The 22,733-nt window shown below is 37.8% G+C and overlaps 1 protein-coding gene across 6 annotated transcripts in view; it reads right to left on the minus strand.

Annotated features, from left to right (window-relative positions):
* trpm3 (transient receptor potential cation channel, subfamily M, member 3) overlaps positions 1 to 22,733 on the minus strand; it is a 178,476-nt gene that overhangs the window by 126,615 nt on the left and 29,128 nt on the right. For 3 of the 6 annotated variants that reach the window (XM_053480593.1, XM_053480592.1, XM_053480594.1), the window contains exon 1: positions 17,095 to 17,526. The exons of the other annotated variants lie outside the window; for them this stretch is intronic. In XM_053480593.1, the coding sequence (XP_053336568.1) occupies positions 17,095 to 17,211 (117 nt within the window). In that variant the 5' untranslated portion in view covers positions 17,212 to 17,526. Of the gene's footprint in view, positions 1 to 17,094; positions 17,527 to 22,733 lie in introns of those variants that run through there. 6 annotated transcript variants of the gene reach the window in all.

Below are 22,733 nucleotides of genomic sequence, written 5' to 3' on the forward strand. Positions count from 1 at the left end.
AAAAATTGTGTTCAATCCCCCTAGGGTTAACTGTAAAGGCTGTATCTAGAAGTAAGCACTCTGAACTGTCCTAAAAACTATCCTACAAAGCAGTAAAGAACCATTTCTGTGTTTTTTTGCTGACCTCAGACAACATCTTTCAATTAACAACTAATGGTTTATGGATGCCCCTGTGGAGTGAAACTATAAACTTTGCATGTAGAGTTATAAAAAGTACTTCCCTATTGAAAGGGTTGGAAGTACATTAGGACTATTTTAGGAGCCTAGTATCCTAGGAACCCTTAACTGTCTAAATAGTTACCCTTAGAATAGAAATACACTTCAAAGACCTTCCTTAAATTTATAACCCATAGCCTCCTGAGACCTGGACTCTACTGCACTCATGTCTACATTGCAAGTTCACCTTACTGTTTCTCTTTAAGTGTGTGAGTGTGTGTATGTGTGTGTGTCCTGCAATGGATTGGCACTCTGTCCAGGGTTTACACTCTACAGCAATTTTTAAATAGATTTCAAAACTATGTGATGAGCAGATACAGCTCAGCATTAACTGTTCGAAGGAGATTATTATATATTTTGGACACCTTCAGTATTGCATTCCAATATAGAGAGAAATAAAACTCAGGAAAGGCCATGGAGTTAGAAAGTGATCCCAAATTTGGAGCGGTAGTGTATATAGACAATATAGTTGGGAGAAAATGTCATGTCCTCATATGATGACCTTTAGGTCTCTAGATGTTAAGGGACCTTTGGTTGTCCCTCTTGGGATCCAAGTCAATTGAATGAACCAACTCCTGTCAGAAAGAATTTAGAACCCATAAATACCCCCAACATTTTTTTCTTCAAAATTAAAAAATGTGCGCTCAAATTGCTATGTTACTTTGTGACTATGGGAGGAAAATGGAGCACACAGATGAAACTCATTGGTTTTTATTATTATTATTATTATTAATATTATTAATATTATTATTATTATTATTAACATGCACATTTTTCTTTTACAAAACATGATTCCTTTTAGAAAACTCAGATTGTTGGTGTTGGTAGTTTTCAGTTTCAAATTCGATTCATTTTCAATTTCATTTGCTTTTAAACTCAAACTTCACTTATCCTGCACAGGGTCGCAGGGAGCCTGGAGCCTATACGAGAGGATTCAGGGCACTAGGTGGGATAAACCCTGGATGGGATGGGAGGCCATTACAGGGCACAAGCAGGCACACACTCACAATTTGAAAAAGCATTCAGGTTAATCAGCATGTCTTTGGACTGTGGATGGAAACTGGAGTACCCAGAGGAAACCTACCAATGCGGAGAAAAGCGGAAGTGGCCAAGTCAGTGATTGGACACAAGTTTGGATTAATTTTGTACATTCTAGAATGCTACTGGATTGTTTTTCTCCATCAAGCACCACATTAAAACTGTCTCTCATGAAGACCTGCCCAGGAAAGCAAGACCAAAACTTACCTCTGCTGCAGAGGAGAAGTTCATTTAGAGTCACCAGCCTCAGAAATCACCAATTAACAACCAGCACCTCAGATTAGAGCCGTTATGAAGGCTTTGAGTAGCAGACACATCTCAATATCAACTGCTCAAACGATACATTTTGGAGACCTCGAGCATTGTTTTACAGTGAAGAAATAAATAAAAATCAGGAATTAGAAGTTGTGTCCAAGCTCTTGACTGGTCGTGTGTACAGTATATATAATCGCTTTTATACGGTACATTTATGTACCTGACTGGGTATCGATTCTAGTTTGGTGCCTTTCTGAAATGGAAATATTACCCTTAATCTTAAGGGAGAATAAAAATCCTTTTGGGATTTAATAATTTAATAAGAAATTCAAACAGCATGCTTATGGTTTGAACCCCGGTTCCTGGAGATGTGAGGCAGCTTCACCGCCTGCTACACCACTGTGCTGCCCTGATTAGATTATGAGTACAAAATAAAACCGTATGTCTTCTCTGAGTGTGATTTGACCTCGGCTATGGATTGTAATCATAACTCAAGGATACAGTATAGTAAGGAAATGATTCTCAACTGCCCTATTACTGCCCTAAAGACAACTCTTCTTCTGCTAGGACATATGCTTTTATAATGATCATTTATAGATATAAATGGGTTATAAAAGATTAACATTACATATAGCTCACAAGCCTGTCTCTCCGCATCCCATCTCCCTGCTTATCATGGAACACTTTCTTGTCCTCCATCAGCCTCTGCAGCGCACGAGTAGTCGCGCCAAGTGGCAGCCTCAATGCGTGTGTGTGTGTGTGTGTGTATGTAAGTGTGAGTGTGTGAATGTGAGTGTGAGTGAGTCTGACAGGGAGCAGTGCATTAGGTTCCAGCAGTGAAGGAGGATTAGCTGAAGAGACATGGTGCCAGAGACCTAGGGCTCACCACTGCGTTTTACACACACACACACATACACACACACGCGCACAGTCCAACCAACACAAAGCTATGCAGTAACCGACTACTAAGAGTGAAATAAACCTGCATTGTGATTACACCAGAAACTAATGTTCTCTGTTTTATATTTTGCTGCAACAAATAAACTTTCCAGAAATGTGCTTTCTGCATTAACACACTTAAAATTTCTTTTTTTTTTCTTTTTTTGACTGCAAAGCTGCCATAAGTTATCTGTACGGTATGTTTTAATCCTGTAGGACATCATACATTGTTTTGACTCACCTCATGCAAGTTCTTAAAAAAACACAGCTTGTCACGTTCCCATTGACACTGATGACTCCTTCCAAAAATGTAAAAGTTTACCTTAATTTGTGCAATCAGTTCATAATTAATTTTTGATTATGTAAAATGCTTGCTATACAAGTGCCTGTGTACACTATTACTATAATAACAATAATGCACTATGACATAATCATGCAGCATACTAAGAAGCCTTTTATTTTATTTTATTTTTCTATTGCATGGACGTACTGTATAAACCGCACTGTGGATCAGCTGAGGAAGCCCGCTGGACGTAAACTGAATATAAATTATATATACATCACAGGGCCTGATTGTAGTTCGCTTGTTGTTTCTGCCTGCTCATCTGTAAAAGTATGCATGCATGAAATATTTGATTGCTCCAGGGGAGACCGAGATAACATCTCTAGCTCATCGTTCTGAGCCATGCTTGCTAAAAACCTGGCTGTTTATTGCTCAGGGACTTCATACCCACACACAATCAGAAATCAGAAAGGGTGTGTTTACTGATTATTAATAATCTGTGACTTGTATAATTTTTTTAATTCCTAAGTAACTTTGTGGGTTGAATCTTGGCTTTACTTGTTCTTTTTAAATTCGGGTGTTCTGTTAGGATAAAATAAAATAAATGAATAAAAAAGTGGAATGTTATATTACATCTTTTTAATTTCTCTAACTGGGTTTATATTTCAGCACTGGAATAATGTTTGGTTTTCTTGCCACTTTGAGTATTGCTTATATTTAAATGAAAATATAATATAAGGTGTACACATTAGAGGACAAATCAGTCATAGCCCCAGTCACTGAGATGTAACCTAAAACAAACTGAGAGATATGAGATATAATAAGACATAATACGGAAATATCTCCACTAACAAAAGTAATTGTAAGCATGAGATGTACAGATCTAAATTCTGCTGTCCAGTATTTAATCAGTACTATGCACATGTCAGCTGTAAACATCGCCTACAAGAGATAATTTTATCATTTTGTTAGATGGCACCGCTCTTAAAACAGACTCACAGCATTTGTCTTGGTGGACAGAAAATAATGGAGATTTATGACAGGCACGGACATCCACGGCAGCTTCAGAGCCTCCACATGAGTGTGCAGTTGAGGTGTCCGCATGTGCAATGTTCCCTCAAGCACAAGTTGCTGAAGCCCAGCTCCTAGATCTAGCCCCGATTTCCAGATGACAGCACCTTCATGACGTATCGCACAACTCCATCCCCGGATAAAACATATTAAATAACGACAGGTAATGGTATTTTTCAGGCTGACTGCTTTCAGTAAACACTTTTGCAAAATAAAATACAATATGTTGCACTGTAAATATGTTTTGAAACATTTACCGTATATTGTCACTGCTTTTCTCAGATTTTGTTTTAGATTTAGATCAATCAGTCAGATTTGGGATGAAACAAGAAAAGTGTATGGGCAGCATTCAAGATATTTGAGTTATACACACTGATATATGACGCTAGGTAGATTTAAGGATGGATAGGTCGATTTTTGGATGGATGGGTGGATGGATGGATGGATGGATGGATGGATGGAGGAAAGTCAGATTGACAGGTGAATTGTTGGATGGATGGATGGATGGATGGATGGATGGATGGATGAATGGATGGATGGAGGAAAGTCAGATTGACAGGTGAATTGTTGGATGGATGGATGCATGGGGTAATTAATTGATGAAGTGATGAAGGGATAAATTAGTAAATGGATAGGTGAGTAATAGTTTGGATCAATATACTGTATAGATAGGTTGATAAATGAGTAGGTAGGTATCTCATGGGATGAATGGGTGGATGGGTGGATGGATGATGGATGGATGGATGTATGGATGGATGGATGGATGGATGGATGGATAGATAAAGGGATGGATGAGTAGCCAATATGTACAGGTGGATGTATAAATGTGTAGAGGGTTGAATAGATAGGTGAATTTTTGGAAGGAGGGGTTGTTCAAATGATTTTTGGAGGGATAAATCGGTAGATTCATTGGATTAATGAAATAGGTAAATTGAGGTATGTACTGTATGTAAATGATGGATGGATAAATGGATCGATGAGTGGGTGGTTTAGTAATAAATAACATGAAGATGTAGCTCGATCAAAATTCCTAGCAAGTAGTTTTGGGACATAAAACAAACGTTTACCTCCTGGCATGTAGGAAGCTGTGAGATACCTGCCTGCCTGACTGAAAGTCTTCAGCAAAGGCACACACACACACACACACACACATCCAAAGAGGCAAGAGACAGCGCTGAGTCCAATTCCCTGTATAGTTATCCATGCTCAGACATCCCATTTACCCTCAGCACACAAGTCATGAAATATTTAATGGCTATGAACAGGAATACCACACACACCAACAAATCAAACTCACAAACACACCCTTGTCAGAGCAGCCCAAACCTATCTCTTCCTGATCCAATCCACTGCCCCCAGACACTGAGGCTCTGTTCAGTACAGAAAGGAGAAAGGAAAAAAAGGAGACTGAAGAGAAATGGGGAAAAATGAGAAAATGGAGGGATTTCCTCCATTCATGAAAGCCCTGCTGAGAATCAGTGACATGGCTATTCCGTGCATAAACTTAAGCATGCATTAAACAGAGACATCAAAGAGTTGTCCATTTCAGAGCACCAGGAGAAGCTCATTTCAAATCCTCCATTAAACATCTGGAAGGAATGGGAAATTGTCCATTAAAAATAAAGCTGGACTGGGAGAGATTTCTCCAAATTAGTAATTTTGCACTCTTAAAAGGAAGCGTTAAGGAGGATGGGACAGCCTGCCTTTCATTTCCTCATTTCATGCTTTTACTGTGCAATAAAATCAGACACTAGTTTATCCTAGAAATCAATGTGGAAATGGATTTAAACACTCTGTATTCCCTCATTTTTTATAGTCTTAAATTCAGATGGAACACATGGCATGGTGGTGTTCATGCTTGTTAGATACCCCTTTGGGGAAGATTTGAGCTTTGTAGTCATGAAATTTTGAATATATTTGAAGACTTATATGGCCAGAGAACACTGGGAAATAAAAAAAATAAAAAACTCCAATCCACTGGTAAAGTATGGATAGATGTTTCATTGTGTAGATATTATGTATACAGTAGCTTGATGGATGAATGTACTGTATAGATTAATAGATTGTTGGAAGGATGGGTACATGGGTTTTTGGCTGGATTTTTCATTAGATTGTGCGTAGATGGGTGGATCATTAGATGTGCAAGTAGGTAAATCAATGTTTGTACGCCAACCTGCAATAAAAATTAATGCCACCACCAGGTTAAATAACATTGGTCATCAATTATTTACAAGTAAACTGGTGACAGGGTCACGGGCAATTAAGGTGCATTTATTCCTGTGGATACCAAAAGGCTAACATGCCTAGTCCATTCCCACACATAAGCCAATGTAAAGTAGCACAAATTGCCAAAAATTGATGCTGGCTATGATAACAAGCTATCAGGAGTCGATCAAGAGTTCAAGGTTGTTGATGCATCCTTCAAAGACTCCAGATCTCAATCCGACCAAGCATCTATGAGATGGACCCACCCCACACCACAACTGAAAGGGCTCAAGGGGGCGGCCAATAATGTCCTGATGCCAGACATTACAGCATCCCCTCAGAGGTCATGTTGAGTCATGCCCTAAGGGGCTAGAGCCACCCCAGGAGCACAAGGGAAAGCTTTACAATGTTGAGGACAATATTTAAAAGGACAAAATATTTGGAGATCTTACAGTACCTAGTTTTATTGGTTGTAGCCCAGTAGCAACCAACACACCACTGATACAGTATGAGCTCAGGGTTTTCAACCTTGTTAAACAGTCAACCAGGTTAAATTTATAATATGACACGGACTGATGGGAGGTACAGCCATTATTGAAACCCTGCAGGGTTGCTAAATAAACCATATTGTCTATGAGTATACTCCTTCAGTCATGGAGATCACAGATTCAATCTGTCCTCACAATGTGAGACAATGAGACAATGTCAAAGGAAGGACGAATAAAAATACTTAATACTGTATAGCAATAAACAATTAATCACCCATTCTTTTTTTAACAATATTGAAACTACTGTTCTAAAGTCCTAATTGGCTTGGCAGAGGGATTATGTACGTAAATATGAAAATTCAACAAGGCTGATGTCTCGCATATGTGCAAACAGAATGGACGAAAAATCAGTTCTCTATGTCAAGCTACACATGCTACTCCTGAGATATCCTCAATCATGATCCCTTGTGCTCTTACAAGCTGCCTGATCCATCCTGATGCCCTACTTCTGGTTGGAGATCTCATCGCTTAGAAACAGCTCCCTGCTGCCGAGGATAGCCTAAAGATACACCATGAGGATGCCTTTGGACTGCAAATGAGGTGAACAGTTTTTCAGCAATGGACTACAATTGCTTAGATAGGTTTTGGACTGCAATTGCCACGAACAGTTTTGCACTCAAGACCCTATCAGTGAACAGTTGATAGGTTCAACAAAATAGACTTTGTGTTACAACTATAATGAATTTCCTGGTTACACAATTGCCCTTTCTTAAAACTTTATAGCGCGTAGTTATAAAGAGAATTCTGCATAATCACACTATTTTGTGTCACCCAGATAAAGAAAGGGGTCCTTTTGAGCCTGGGAGATTTTCCATACCACTGTCGCTCATTTTGCTCATTATGAATGAATTTCTAAATATCAAATTTGTATTCAGAATTTTTATATTTTTGTACAGCTGCTTGGTTCCACTGTCTGTTGTTAAGGGCCTTATACAAATGAAAGTAAATTAAATGGCAATTAGAGGAATTCTGCTTTAAAAACCATGATATAAACGCAGCCTAAAAAAAGTTAATTATAATAGCAGCCCATTATGCATTTATTGTTTCAATGACGTGTTTGTGTTTAAAATCTGTTTTAATATTGTAAAAAAAAAAAAAGACATCTTTTTTTTTTACTGCATGACAACTAAAAGCCACATGTTGGTCTAAATCATATTGGAAACTCACAGAAAAAAGAAAAAGGAAAAAATGTGTGTTCCTCTTTGCAACTCGAAAATGCTATAAAAATGCATATGCACTATAGTATCTAAAATGAAAAAATATACTATAAAAACAGAGATGCACAGTGGCAGTGTTGCGTAACAAGCATTTATTTATAGAAGGGATGCAAATACAGTACATCGTATCTGAATGTGGTTGATACAGTATACCTATGTAGTACGCCAACCTGCAATATGTTCAATGTTTGTGTATATTTCATCGAAAGGGAGATTTTTTTTTTTATTATTCAAATTCACTGATCAAAAACTAAGCATGAGGCCAAGCCATGTGTTCAGAAGTCTCACAGGACGACATTACCATATCTTTACTGATGACAGAAGTAAGAAATAAAATGTTTAACATTTTCACTACTAATGATGGGATGATTTAATTTCAGATTCAGACTTATACTTATATTAAGTTTGTATAATTTTTTACTTATTTTAAGCTTAAAACTGTCATTTCTATTAGCAGATAATGTTGCGTGTGTTAAAGGAATTTTATTTACAGCTATTATATTTAATATTTATATATTTCTATGTATTTGCTAACATTTCTTCTATTATATTTTTAGTTAATATTGCTAGCACAATACTAAAATAGTGCCATATCTGCTTCCAAAAGTGCACTTGATACTATAGTAATTTATTATTTACTCCAAATAATGCTCTTGTTTAATTACTTATAGATTCTTCTGTAAATTTACTGTAAATTCTGTTTATAAAATTTTTTATTTGTTAAATATTACATGTAATTTTGAAGCGTTTGATTTATATTTGTAATTCAAAGCTAACTGCATATTAAATTTTTTTACTTTCTGCTTTATATAATGTAGATTTTATTAGGTTTTCCTATAAATATAGTTAAAAGAAATATATGTTGTGGGCTCTTAGCTTACAAGAAAGATTCTTTACCTGGATGCTATTTTTATTCTTCTTCTAGTAATCTCATTCTAGCTCTGCATCTATTTATGCACTGTTACACTTCTAATTATGCAAATTTTACTTGAATGTCTTAGAATTTTTAGAAACAGAGCTTATACTTCCACAAACGTACTGTAGGTCTGTTGATACACGATGAAAAAGGTTTATTTAACACGTAACTACCCTTTTTATACCAATTTCCAGCTTTAAATGATGAGTATTATTGTATTAAGGGACAAATTAGCTTTTTTTTAAAAATACTTTGACAACAATTCAACAATTTAAACTAAATTTAAAGCTGGAAATTAGGAAATATATCTTTGTTTTGTTTTGCCTTAAAACAGGAAAGTACTACAGTGGATACAGTAGATTATATACAACACTAATGTATTTTAATTCTATTAACATCATTCTTACTTGTGATGCTTGCTGTACCTCTACTACTAGCAAAATAAGCTATTTTTAACAATGCAGATCTTACTTTTAATCATTGATTTTTTTTTTCCTAATAACACATTTACATCACATTTGTAAATAACATACTACATCTACTTATGTAATCACTTAAGGAAGTGAAGAGGCATTTCTACTTTTAGATTGTCTCCAATATTATAACTATACTTTAAACCAGATTAACATCCTTATTTTGAAGGCAGAAAAACAATGTAAAAATCTATAACAATTAAAAAAATAATAATAATAAATTCCTGATGCCTGATCACATGCTTGTTTTTTTTTAACCTGTTCCTTATGATTGAGCTTGGTTTTGGTTGTTGTTTCCCTTGTCCTTGCTCTCCAATAATTACCAACAAGAAATCATAAAACGTTCATCTGAGACTGAACCGCTTACTCCATAAGCCATATTTCCCTTTCAAAATAAAAGCGAAACTTGGACTCCCTGGACATAGGTAGCTTTGCATCATTGGGATTTGAGCTTGTAATATATATCTAGCGTAGGAAGAACGCTTATATTGTTGTGCTACCTGGGAGTTTATCTTGTTAACCCGTGTATACAACCTTTCCATGTCTGTAGGCGTGTTTCATACGAAATAATTGGAGGCTTCACAGGTGACTTTTTTTCAGAACAAACACTCAGGACAGTAATTTGCGCAGTTGTTTCTATCTAAACTGTTGAAAACCTATTGCTCCAAATTGCCTTTCTTGTTTTTCAAAAGAAACGACTGATGGACACTTTGATCCAGATATTCTTTTCAAGGTAATTGCTCCAGTGGGAAATTGTAGACAGAAGAAAGGTTTCAGTTTACCTATAACCTTCTGTTACTGTAACCAAAGGTAACCACGCTTGATAAGCTACAGTATAAAACATTATCACCGGGTGCTACACATTAAACATTCGCTGGTTGCTTTAAAATTGCTTGATTTAAGGTTCAATTAACATTGAAATTGGTCTAACTTGTGTACATGTCAATGTCCATTATTAAAATACTTTGTCTCAATAAAATGAACCGTTTTACATGTCACAACCTGTAATTGAAATTTGATGAGCTGTGTTGAATTGTACCATTCTCCTCACATATTATACATTATATCACAACATTTAGCTCTGACTGAGTAATCTGATTGGATGAGAGGCATTGTATGAGTGGTGATATTAGAATATAACAGCACTGGGATGTTTAACTATATGTATCACTCTGCATCCCAGATGTTTTAATAACTGTAATTGCACTAATACACTATACTAATACAGCATGGGTGTAAGTAGATTGGTACGATCCGAAGAAAGGAAAAGAGGGGAGAGCAGCTGCCTGCAAACCCTACATTCAAAACCAAATTACCTTTGAATCATTCATGTAGTTTTGTCTATGGCTAACCCAAGCTACAAAACTAACAAGCTAATACAAGGCTGAATCACAAATCCCTCTCTAGCCTCTGATTAAGGGGATTACTTGGTGTGTGGAACAAGGGCTTGTACACCCTACCAAGCAGGCTAGCTGTCCATTTAACATTATTTGGAATTTAACCCTAGGAGGTGCTGTAGATGATATAAGTGGAATAAGTGGATATATAAAGTAAATCTTGTAAGTTTCTCTGGACTTTCCACCTCCTCCATGTTTTTTTTTTTTTTTCTCTCACTGTTTGGATACATAGTACTGGTAAAAATTTAAAACTATTCTCACCCTGGTAAATTACAATACGGTTAAGTGGTCTCACCAGACCCAGAGGTTGATGTTCTGGTTAAACAGGTTAAACTAATAAACCAAAATCAGTAGAAGTGTCGTATAAAAGCAATATCGCCCTCGAGGTAGTGCTGTTCTCCTGAATATCAGCATGACCTCAAGATATTTCTTTTATACGACAGTCATATTGCTTAATTAGATTATGCTGTCAGAGCGAGCGAGGAGGCTGATGTTTTAGCATCTCGAGACATTTTCAACAGCTCTTCATTTGGTTTGAGAGCTAATTGATAATTTAAATAAATGAGGATCCATCCGGCAGCAGTGTTAATTATTAATCAGGAATGATGGCGGAGTTAAATAGCGCTCTGCTAAATGCAAAGAGAACATTTGCAAAATGAACAAACGCTTTTGGAAAAAGTGATTGTCAAATCCAATTATCTCTAGAGCAATTAGGCAAAACAGCATTTTCTATTCTATTAGCTAGTGCGTAGAATCAATATGCTTAAAATAAAGTACATTTACACTGTAAACTATAGACACAGATAGAGCAGGTGAAAATGCTTGTTGATGTTGTCGTTGTTTGTCCAATATGGTGCCTTGCTAGGACTTTTATCGAGACTTCGTCTTTAGAAAAATAATATGTTTAAATGTTTAAATCTAAAAAAAATGATTGAGTTTTTACATATTAAATAACGTAACATTTCAATTTGTTTGCTTGTTACATGCTTAACTTGTAGTGCATGTAGTAAGCAAAGCTATAGGTAGCTATTCTAGAAAAAAAAATTGCTACACAACAAGCTACATAGACAAAAGTAGCTTAGCTAACGATATAGCTTTATCCACAATTAATCTTCAGCACTATATTTCGTTCTTCTACACAATATCCGAACTATATTTACTGTAGTGTTGCTGTTATAAAACATAAATCTAACCTCTGACCAGCAGATTCAAGACTCAAATTCAACAGTGTTGCAGTATAAAATCACCGTTATTTATGTGGAGACGATAAAACAGTGCTACTTAGTGGTTCTAATAATAAAACTGCTTGCAAGCTATATGGTTGTAAAAGTAAAATGCAGCCACTGCTCACCTGGGAAATGTAGATAGGCTGTAGAATGATAATAAATCAGGTTTAAGTGCTTCTCTCTTCTTTTCACTTTCTCCATTTTCCCCCTGTCTTTAGGGATACTCTCATGCTGATTGTTAAATCCACTCTTACTCTTTGTGTTCTTCCAAATACTGGGATGTGTGATGAAATTTCTCGTGAATGAAGACGTAAAACCGATTGACATTTACAGAAGACATCAGGCATAGTGCGACGGTTAGACTCTTAGCCACAGTAAAACATTTAAGTGGTGCAAATGTTTTAAAGAAAGCCAGGTCGATAGCACTCATAGCCCACTGCAGTCATTCTCATGAAAATTTAGCAAGTGCAATCAGGAAAAAAATGGGCTTGTTTAATTTTTTTTTTTGCAGAACATACATGACCTCATACAGTACACTTACACATCACTCTAAGCCATTTCCACAAGTTTAAGCAATGAAGCAGGCAGTCCAATCATATCTCCAATCGACTGAGAAATCTTTCTCCCTTGCATTAGTGAAATGCTGGGATAGGTGCATAAATGTAGCAGGAGATTAAATATAGAAATATTGGGAGTTTTTACTTTCATTACTATGCTATGTTTTTCTGCAAAAGTCCTGGTTTGACTTGAACGCCCCTCATAATTACATTTTAAGAGCAATAAACCATATATCATCTATCCATCCATTTACTCATTTATCCATCAATCCATCTATTCTGTCAACTGAGTCACTCATCCTATTACCCATACATCCATCTGCCAAAACAATCCATCAATCCATAAATCCATCCAACCATCCAGCCATTTTTCCAATCAAACTGGCCACTCTTTCCTTGCTATACACGTATAACTCCTTTCTAGCGTAAAACATTCCCTCTGGTGCTCTCACATTCTTTCCTTCTCACCCATTCTTTCTCTCTTACAAAGACACTCTTTTTTTTCCCTGTAGGTTTTGGCACCATCCAGGTATGTGCTTGTATCTCATTTGTCTTAATTATCGCTGAAGTGACTGACTTATCTAGCCCATGGGTATTTGGGCTAACGCTACTGCAATAACACACCGCTCATGCTGTCAATAATATTATAGATGATGGAATTTCGTGCAAAGCCATAGGTATGCTGGTGCAATATGTAAGTGCGCGCAAACACACACACACACACACACACACACACACACATTTATTGGCAAACCATGCAGGTATAAAAAGCTGTCGGGGTATTGATGCCCAAAGTGGGAGATAATACAGTATAGAAAAAAAGAGTGATCATTGATTCTGGTGTCTAGGGCACACATTTTATCTTACCTTCATATGTAGTCAATCAGATGATTACTACATATGAAGGCACCAGAATCTTTTTGATAATTTCGCCTTGGTTCCAGAGGTCTCCAGATCCAATTCGAAAAAATTGTGATATTTTACTTGAGTTATTGGTGCTACAATGAAAAGCATACTGTGTGTACGTATAGTATTTGCTGTCATACGCAGACCCTATCAGTAAAGCTGATTTATTGCAAACGATGCTTCATTAATAATAAAGGATGCAGTAAATTGGATTAGACTGTGCCTTAATGGTCATTTCAACCCAGGCCTTTAACTTTAATTTCCTCACTTGTTTCATCATTATTGTTTAATTAGCAGCTGACGATGTAAGGATTCACTTCGCTGGCCATATAGCCTTGTGTATTTTCAGAAGGTGAATCTGTTTTCATTGAGCTACAGCTACTTATTTATGATGCAACCCACATCGTCCTGTTCATCTCACACAGCTCTTGGGTCACTGGGCTCAGTCAGGAGTCATCTGATAGTCCAAATCAGTGCTTTCCCATTACTACCTGCTAATGACACAATCATTAATTACTAATGTATCTTCCAAAGAATTCCAATATCTCATCCCACCAAGTTATAATTGGAACATTGATGTTATATATGGTTTAAGGACCTAAATTCGTAACCCTAAGAATCCCACATAGTCCCACATAGCATGATCAGTGGATGGCATGACTGGACCTGATGCAAGAGGGGTACAATCAGCCCAAGCATTCATCAGACCCAACCCTAGGCATGTGAGAAAAGGAAGAAAAATGTTGACATCTGGATCTCTGGACAGGTTCTTTGTAAAACCTGACATGGTTCCTCCAGAGGGACAAACTAAAGACTGTTTTAGGTTAATTAGTTAAGCTTTACAAACTATACAATGGCTATCCATTCTCTTGGTCTATTTCTCTTTCTTAGAGGCGCACTGCATCCTAGTTGCAGAAGTATGTATAGACATAGGGTTAAGCACCTTGCCCAATGGCCCAACAGTGTAAACCTAGCTGTGGTAGGGCTTGAAATCCCAGCCCTCTGATTACAGTAACAACCCAGAGCTTCTACCTGAGCCACCCCTGCCTTAAATAAACCTAAATAAACTCAGGTCAGATTCTCAGGAAAAGTCAAGCAAAAATCCTGGTTGCTTTGGAAAAAATGTTGCCAAAGCTCTATCATGCGAAAAGGAAGCCATATGCGAGCCTGGTCCAGAAGCGCCGATGTGTCCTGTGGGCCAAGGCTCATTTAAAATTTGACTGCGGAAAAGTGATCTATGGTTAGACGAGTCCAATTTCGACACTCTTGTCAGAAATCACAGATGCCGTGGCCCCCGGGGTAAAAAGGAGGGAGAACTTCCAGTGTGTCGTCAGTGTTCAGTTTAAAAGCCAGCATCTCTGGTAATATGGGATGCACAAGTGCATACGGTATGGGCAGCTTGCATGTTTTGGAAGGCACAACAGTAGGTACTATCTGTTTTGGGGAAGGCCTTGGGTATTTCAGCAGGACAATGCGAAACCACATACTGCAAATACAGTATTACAACAGAATGGCTTCATAATAGAAAAGTCCAGGTACTGAATTGGCCTGCCTGCAGTCCAGATCTTATATACTGTAGACCTATAGAGAACATTTGCCACACAATTAATAAAAAAATACGTCAAAGACGACCCGCATTCTTCAGCAGCTGGAAACCTACAGTATTTCAGGCAAGAATGGGATCAAATTACAACAACAAAACTCCAGAAACTCATAACCTCAAAGTCCAAACGCCTGTAGCATGCATCAAATTTGAAATGAGCTCATTTTGTGCATAAAATTGTAAAAATTTCTCAGTTTTAACATTTGTTACAGTATATTCTGCATGTTTTATTGTGAATAAAATATTGGCCAATATGCTTTGAAAGTTTTTTAGTTTTTATTTTATTAAAATTTTTTAACAAACATCCCGATTCCGGAATTCTAATTTAATATAGTTTACATTAGGAATTGTATTGTGTCATAGTATAATATTTAAAATATATGGTAAAACATTATTGCAAACTTTTGCAAACATCCTCTGGATCACAATGACCTGCTTTTAAACACCAAGTCCACACTCCTGCAAACTATAGCGTCTGAAAATAAGACTGCGGAAAATGGCCAGTTTAGCCCACTTTGGAGCTTTATTTATGGGTCCTCCAGGTCAATGACTTTGTTTATTAAATACATTTATATACACCAATCAGTCATAACATTAATATCACAAAACATGAACACATTGGGATATCAATTATACACAAGTAAACTGGTCAAAGAATCATGTGGTCAGAAAAGCCACTGCAGCACAAATCACCAAAGAAGTCTTGATAGAAAGGCACCAGAACAACCAGTGCACCACAGCCTGCCATGTACAAAGCCCAGCTGGAAGGGCCAGCCTCCAAGCCCAGGTCTCACGCCAATTGAGCACCCATGGGAGGTGCCGGACAAGCCACAAAGGTCCCACTCCACATCCTGCAGCACCCAAAGGAGCCTGAAGCCAGGCACAACAGCAAAACCTCAGGGGCCCTTCAGAGCCATGACCCGTGAGGCCAGAGATGCCCTCGACCAACAGGGGATCCCAAAGCAAGGTTTTTATAATGTTAATGTTTTTAATGGTATAGATTAATGTATGTGGTTTTAAGATATCCCTGTAGAACATTTAGAATATTAAACATTTGCTGTTAGCAAAAAAATATTCATTTAGTTTTATACAGACAGAATAGCAACCTTTCTTGAATTGTTTATGATTTTTAAGTAACAGGTACTGATCAAATTGCAGTATTTAGATAAATAAAGACACTGATAAAACCCTGATATACTAAGGACTTTCCAAAACTCTATACATTGGTCTTCAGCCAGGTAACTACCGCATCACTGCTTCTTTGCTACACCTCCCCCCGCCCCCCTGCTATATGCAATCTTCACAATCACCTTCTATCACTTTCTGATGCATGACCTGCATCAATTTTCTCCTGCTTATCCTGCAAGGGCAATGACAACCATGCCTCCAGTCAGAAGCAAGAAAAAATACCCATGCACATGGTCCATAAACAGCGAGAAATGCATAAATAATTTTCCAGTTTCCAATTATCAGGTGTGAGATTTTGTGCATGTGAGTGTATGTTGCTGCAATGTGCAAAGACCAAAATAGGTATGCATGTAAGAACACACAAGGTGTTTCAGGTAGGCAAGCAAATCTGACACACCGTAAATATTCACAAAGTACATTTATAATTGCCCATTGTATTGTATAAAATGTATACAATGTAATGTATATATACAGTTTATTGCATGGTATATATTTTTTATAACATTTTAAGGAAACTATGTTGGCCATTATAATACAAGCTTCCCTCTCTTTGCTCTCTTTGCCTTCGCCTGGACATCTCTGACTCTAATAAGAGAAACCCAGTTTCCACTTCTATCTGTGCATTAGGGGGCATTCTGGCAGACCTCAGAGACAGTGATGTACTTTTAGCATGCATGAAAGACGAAAAAAAAAAATCTAGAGCACTATGAGTGAGAAAGCGAGAGTGAGAAGAGAAATTTCTCTTTTCTACTAGTCTAATTTTTCTTAAAGTTTTGTTACAGTCACTGAGCTCCGAATAAACACAAAAAAAAAAAACATAGGAGAATAAAATAAAATTACAAATGCAAAAAATGTTTACTGAAAATCTGTTGATAATGTAGAACCTTAATGCTTAAAAATTTGGGGAGAAACTCAGAAGTCTTTGGGTCCTATGAAAAGCATGGAACAACTTCATAAGTTCATAAGAATGTGATAGTGTTAATAATCTATCAGCACAATAACAATAAATCAGCCAATCAACAGCCTAGTTTTTTTCCCCCTGAGGCTTGCGCATACCTTCAGCAGGCGTACAGAAGGCAGGAAAGCAGCATGACACAGTTTTCTGATGGTCCAGTTGAGCGGGCGCGGAGCGTCCAGCTGGCCGTTCCCGGCATCCGGAAAGGGGCCCCACATCGCTCCGGCCAAATCCTGATAATCCCGCTCGGCTCAGGGAGCATGACCCTCCCTCAATCCAAAGACGGAAAGATCCGTAATAAGCGCGGGATCTAGAGCCTGAAGAAGCGATGGATCCCAGAGAAGTGTCTTGACTCCAGAGCTGGAAGGATGCATGTGTGTCTTTTTTTCTTCTTCCAAGAAAGCAGACACGAAAGGAAAAGACCCAGTAGAGAAAAAAGAGAGAGTGAGAAAGGGAGAGAGGGAGGAAAAAGAGGAAAAGGGAGGGAGGAAGTGCGAACGAGAGCGAGGAGAAACAGGAGAGGAGCAGCTGTAATGTAGAGCAGCAGAGCGCTTGTTCCATGAACAATGTGTGTGAGGAAGGGATGAGAGATGGAGAAGAGGCGGGAGAGTGAGAGACAGAGACTGAGAGAGAGAGCGAGATTATAGTAAAGAAGAAAAGATGGGACAAATAATAAACTCCAAAACGTCCTCCTTTTATGAGTTTTTGAATAAAAATGTTCAAAAAAGGCATAATCAGCTGTTTTGTTTTTTTTGTTACTGTTTATGGGGCAACCTTTCAAATCCCCCTCCTCTCTCCCTCTCTCTTTATCTCTCTTTTTCCACCTCCATGTCTTTGAGGTCACAGATAAAAGCACGAGACCTGACTGATTTCTCTCTCTCTCTCTCTCTCTCCACTACTCCCACTCCTTTTCTTTATTTCTCCCTGATTCTCTGTCTTTCTGTTGCTCTTTGATCCCCCTCCCTCCTTCTGTCTCTGATCTGCCAAATTCACCTCCTGATGGAGATAACAGGAACGTCCGGCATCTTCATCCACCTCATAATTATCAGCTGTAAACTTTCCAAATGCATCAAGGGTGATTTCGTGATCAGGGCAGCTAGTTAGTGCTTGGAACTCGTAAATATTGCACTCTTTTATTTTAAATCTTAATATAGAATTCATTCAGGGTGAAAATCTCTTTTTCATGAAGCTTTTATCAAACAGCTCAGCGTTCAATAATGCATTCAAACTGACGAAAGTTTTGTTAGACCCTACTGTATCTTTTCCACCTTCTCTTGTTCCTCGCCACCCACCCACGTCTTCAAACATATGCTGCAATGCTGTTTTCCGAGGGCCAGCAGACGGGGAGCCGAGAAACAAACGCCAGCCTCCACCTGCTCAGTACCTCACCAGAAAGCAGAGATTCCCCACAGCCATGCCTGGTTTCACAAGCACACTGTACTTTGTATTCTCTCTTTTCTGAAGTGCGCCAGGAGAAGTGATCCCTCAGGTGCCCACAAGCAGCACGAAGTAATAAGGACAGCGAGAGAAGCTGAAATAGAGAAGCGCAACGTGTGTGAGGAGGGGAGAGGAGAGAGAAAAGCCAGCAGAAGTGAGATTGAATTGTGTGCTATTTTTCCATGGTACAAAGGTTGAATTCAGTGTGAAATAATTAAACGGCATGTTGGCCAGAGGAACGGACTGCACCTGGAGGTGTGTGGTAGAGTGTTGGATAGCCTGAGGGATGCTGAATTGGACCATTAAGTTATCTAAAGGTATGCCGTGGTCCTAAGTGACGGATTATATAATTGTTCCGTGTTACTGTAAAACAGTGTGTCTGCAAAAAAGAAGGTAGTTTCGCAGTAAAATCTTGCGCATGAAGCAAGTGACTTTAATATAAATTAAATTAAAGCGCGTCGATGCACAATAATATGTTTCTGGGATGCTCCAAAGAAACAACATGGAATACAGAGTGTAGACTAACACAGAACAGGTGGACACAATGAGGCAACAACTTAATGAGACACGACCGTCATTATTGTGAGATTCATACTCTTTGTTGGCCCTGATGATGTGAGGGTGTGGTCCATTTAAATTAGACATATATTAAATACAAATGCAATGCAAATAATAGACAAGTGGGCAGAAGCTTGTTACTGCACGGAAGAAAATGATGCAACACTTATGAAAAAGATTCATCCATACAAATTCATTGCTGCGTTTTTTGCTGGCAAATCTATGATTCTTTCTATACAGCTATGAATTAATATTTTAAAAGTTATTTAATTCATAACAATACACTGCCTGGCCAAAAAAACAATACATTTCAAAAAGATTTCATTCAGTCGCCTTTAGCTGTGATTACACGCACAATGTGGTGGCCAGGTCATGTGTGAAAATGATTCCTCATGCACTTAAAAGCACTCTTTCACAATCTGAGTCCTGGAATATACCCGTGTCATCAGGGAAGAAAAACAACATAGACCTTCAGTACGTTCAGGTCGTCAGCTGACTTAATTTTATTGTCGCATAACATTGCCAAGCCTAGACCTGACCAACTAAATCAACCCCAGAGCAACACTGCTGTCAGAGGCTTGTAGAGTGGACACTATGCATGATGAGTGCATCGCTTCATGTGCTTCCCTTCTTACCCTGCATAAGTTCGTCCAGTTCTTGTACAGTATGGTAAAAGCACGCTTGGCTGTATTTCTGTATGTACAACCATAAATGAGTCATTTGATTAAAAAAAGACTTATATTTCCTTTGGCTACACATCACACTACACACACCTATATTTAAACTGACATACATTTTTAAGACACATTTGGGTCAGTGGAAAAATCATTAAAATGTAAAAATAACATCTACCAAAATAAAAAAATTTTCAGTTCATCTTTAGGGCATTTTGATCTGAGAGATTATACAAGAGCAAAATTATTTGAGAAGAGAAATGAGCTTCTGGAGACCTGAGAGAATCTTTAACACCCCAAAAAGCTACAGCTTGGTATTTAATTTTTTATGTGTATTTCATATATAAATGTACTGTATATGGCCAATAGCCTAATCTGCATGATGAAACTGGTAAACCAGAGGAAATCCATCAATATCCATCCTTCCAGAAACCTCTGTAACTTCTGTAATAACGGGTTCCTGCATAGTATATATATATATATATATATATATATATACAGTGGAACCTTGGACTCCGGAACCTCTGGAAGCGAGCTCGTATTCCAAAACACTCGTAAAGTTAATTTTCTCATAAGAAATAATGGAAACGTAAATTATGCTTTACACACACGCACACATGTGTGTTATAAGAAATAATACACGCCCGCTGTAAACACAAAACTCGGCGTCAAAACAAGAAGCGTATGCGTGATACATGATACTCGGTGCTCGTAAACCAGGACTTGCTCGTTTTCCAAGCCAAAATTTATAAAAAAAAATTTTTAAAAAATGTTTTTTTTTTAAATATAAAAAAATTGCGTGTTACTTTCAGTTCGAGGTTTCACTGTATATATATATTCTTGGATCCCTAACTATCGCTTGGTAGATTGGGTCGTCCTCTCAGCCAATACACCGCTGTGGGTGGCAGTTTATTCCGAACATAATTCACGATTCTCTACCACTCTTGTTGGTCTGCAGCCTTGCTGCTTGTTTGACCCTCCAATGTTGTGGCCACTCTCTTAACATGATCTTGTATGGCAGCCTATTAGTGTTCATTCTGCAGATGTGGCCAAACCAACTGGGTCTGCATGTCTGGATTTGGTCTTCAAATGCCAGGTAATGGTTGCACCAGATTTAAATAAATTTTGTCTGAGTAATGGTCCAATAAAGATACGCCCAGAATCTGGTAAAGGCATTTCATTTGAAACACCTTAAGCTTGTTCATCTCTGTTGTTCATCCATATAGGAGAAACGGAAATATTAAAGTCAGAAAGATGCGAACTTTGGTTTTGTTTGTAATATTGGTCGACATTTATACATTTGTGTATCTATATAATCTTCATGTTTTTGCTCTGTGGGAGGAAACTGAAGTACCCAGAGGAAACCCACCTAGCACGGGTAGAAAATGCAAACTCTATCCACACAGACCTAATGTGGGAATCAAGCCCAGACCTTGAAGGTGCAAGGTGACAGTGCTAACCACTAAGCCAATATGCATATACAGAAACCTTTGCTTCCCAAAAACCAAAGACTAAAAACATGGGATGCTGTATGTATGCTTGAGGTAGATTTATTTATATTTTGACTCCATTACGCCTTAAAATATGTTGTTGGTCTTTCTGTTGCTGCCACCAAGACATCCGCACTGCAGACCATTCATTCCACACACAAGCTTGCGATAGCTTTTACACCTGATGCCCTTCCTGATGCAACCCTCCCATTTTATCCAGGCTTTGGTCCAGAACTGTATCCAGTGGCTGGGGTTTGGGCTTTGGGAAGCATCATCATTTTTAGACATTAACACAAAAATGGTCCTTTTTCCATTTATATATTTGCTGGGGCTTAACAAGCAAAGTCGATTTTCCCCTACTGTGACCTCATATAAAAAAGACTCCCCTTTCAGATTGTTGCTTGTTGTTATTTTCTGCTGGGGCATGGCTATACATTGCTGTTTTATTATACCCATATGTTTTCCACTAGTAGTGTAGTTGATCCTTAAAAATGACATTAAAGTGCCTGTATTATACTGTTTCTAATCGTATATCTTACAATTTAAGAATCAACTACACTACTAGTGGGAAACATATAAGCCTACAAGATTCAATCTGTACTTTCACGTTTTTTATTTTAGTTAGCTTTGTGCACATAAAAATCAGTCTCAAAAAACACACGGAATCTTAAGAACAGCTTGTCAACTAACTCCACACACCCAGTACAAGCAGTATGCTTACCCATTGCACCAGATAGACGCTTTTCTTCTGGAAAAAATCATTTTTTTTTTAGCTAGCACAAATAATTTATGTATTCTAATAGCTGCCTTGTATTTCACGCACTTTACTTTTCAATTTGTTTCCTAATTAGATGAATTAACATAAAAGCTATACTGCGGGCCATTCTTAAAACTGTGAACCTGCTGAATCAGCGTTCTCATGTTGTATCGATTGGTTGATATCTAACGGGATCTATAAACATGCACGGTTGTCTGATGGACATGTGATCAAATTGGACGGCTTCGATCTAGTGAGGTGTGTGCTTTGGTGCAAATCGAATGGAGAAGGTTTTGAGTTCATTAACGTGGAATAAAAATTTGTTTGTGTCTACGATGAAGCTACTGTAACATCAAAGTAGTGTTGCACACAAGGGCCAAATTGGTTAAAAAAAAAAAAGAAAAAAAAAAAGAAACAAATCTGAGCAAAATGTTGCATTGCATTGGCAAGGAAAATTGTGATTGCTGTTTGTTTTTTTTACTAATACAGCACCAGTCAAAAATTTTGACACACCTTTTAATTCAGTGTTTTTAGCTTTTTGATTGAAATTCCAGATTAAGATTTCAGAACTATGAAATAACACATATGGACTTTTAGCAACAACAGCAGCAACAGCCGGTTTTTATTTTTAGACAAGAAGCAAAACCCATCAAGCACCATGGTGAAACTGTCTCTCATGAAGACCTTCCCAGGAAAGCACGGCCAAATCTTACTGTCTGCAATAAGAGAAGCTCATTAGGAGGAGAAGAGGAGACGTTCATTAATAGTTACCAGCCTCAGAAACAACCAGCACCTCAGATTAGAGCCGTTATGAAGGCTTTACA

The sequence above is a fragment of the Clarias gariepinus genome, chromosome 21 (genome assembly GCF_024256425.1).
Source record: "Clarias gariepinus isolate MV-2021 ecotype Netherlands chromosome 21, CGAR_prim_01v2, whole genome shotgun sequence".
NCBI lineage: Eukaryota > Metazoa > Chordata > Actinopteri > Siluriformes > Clariidae > Clarias > Clarias gariepinus.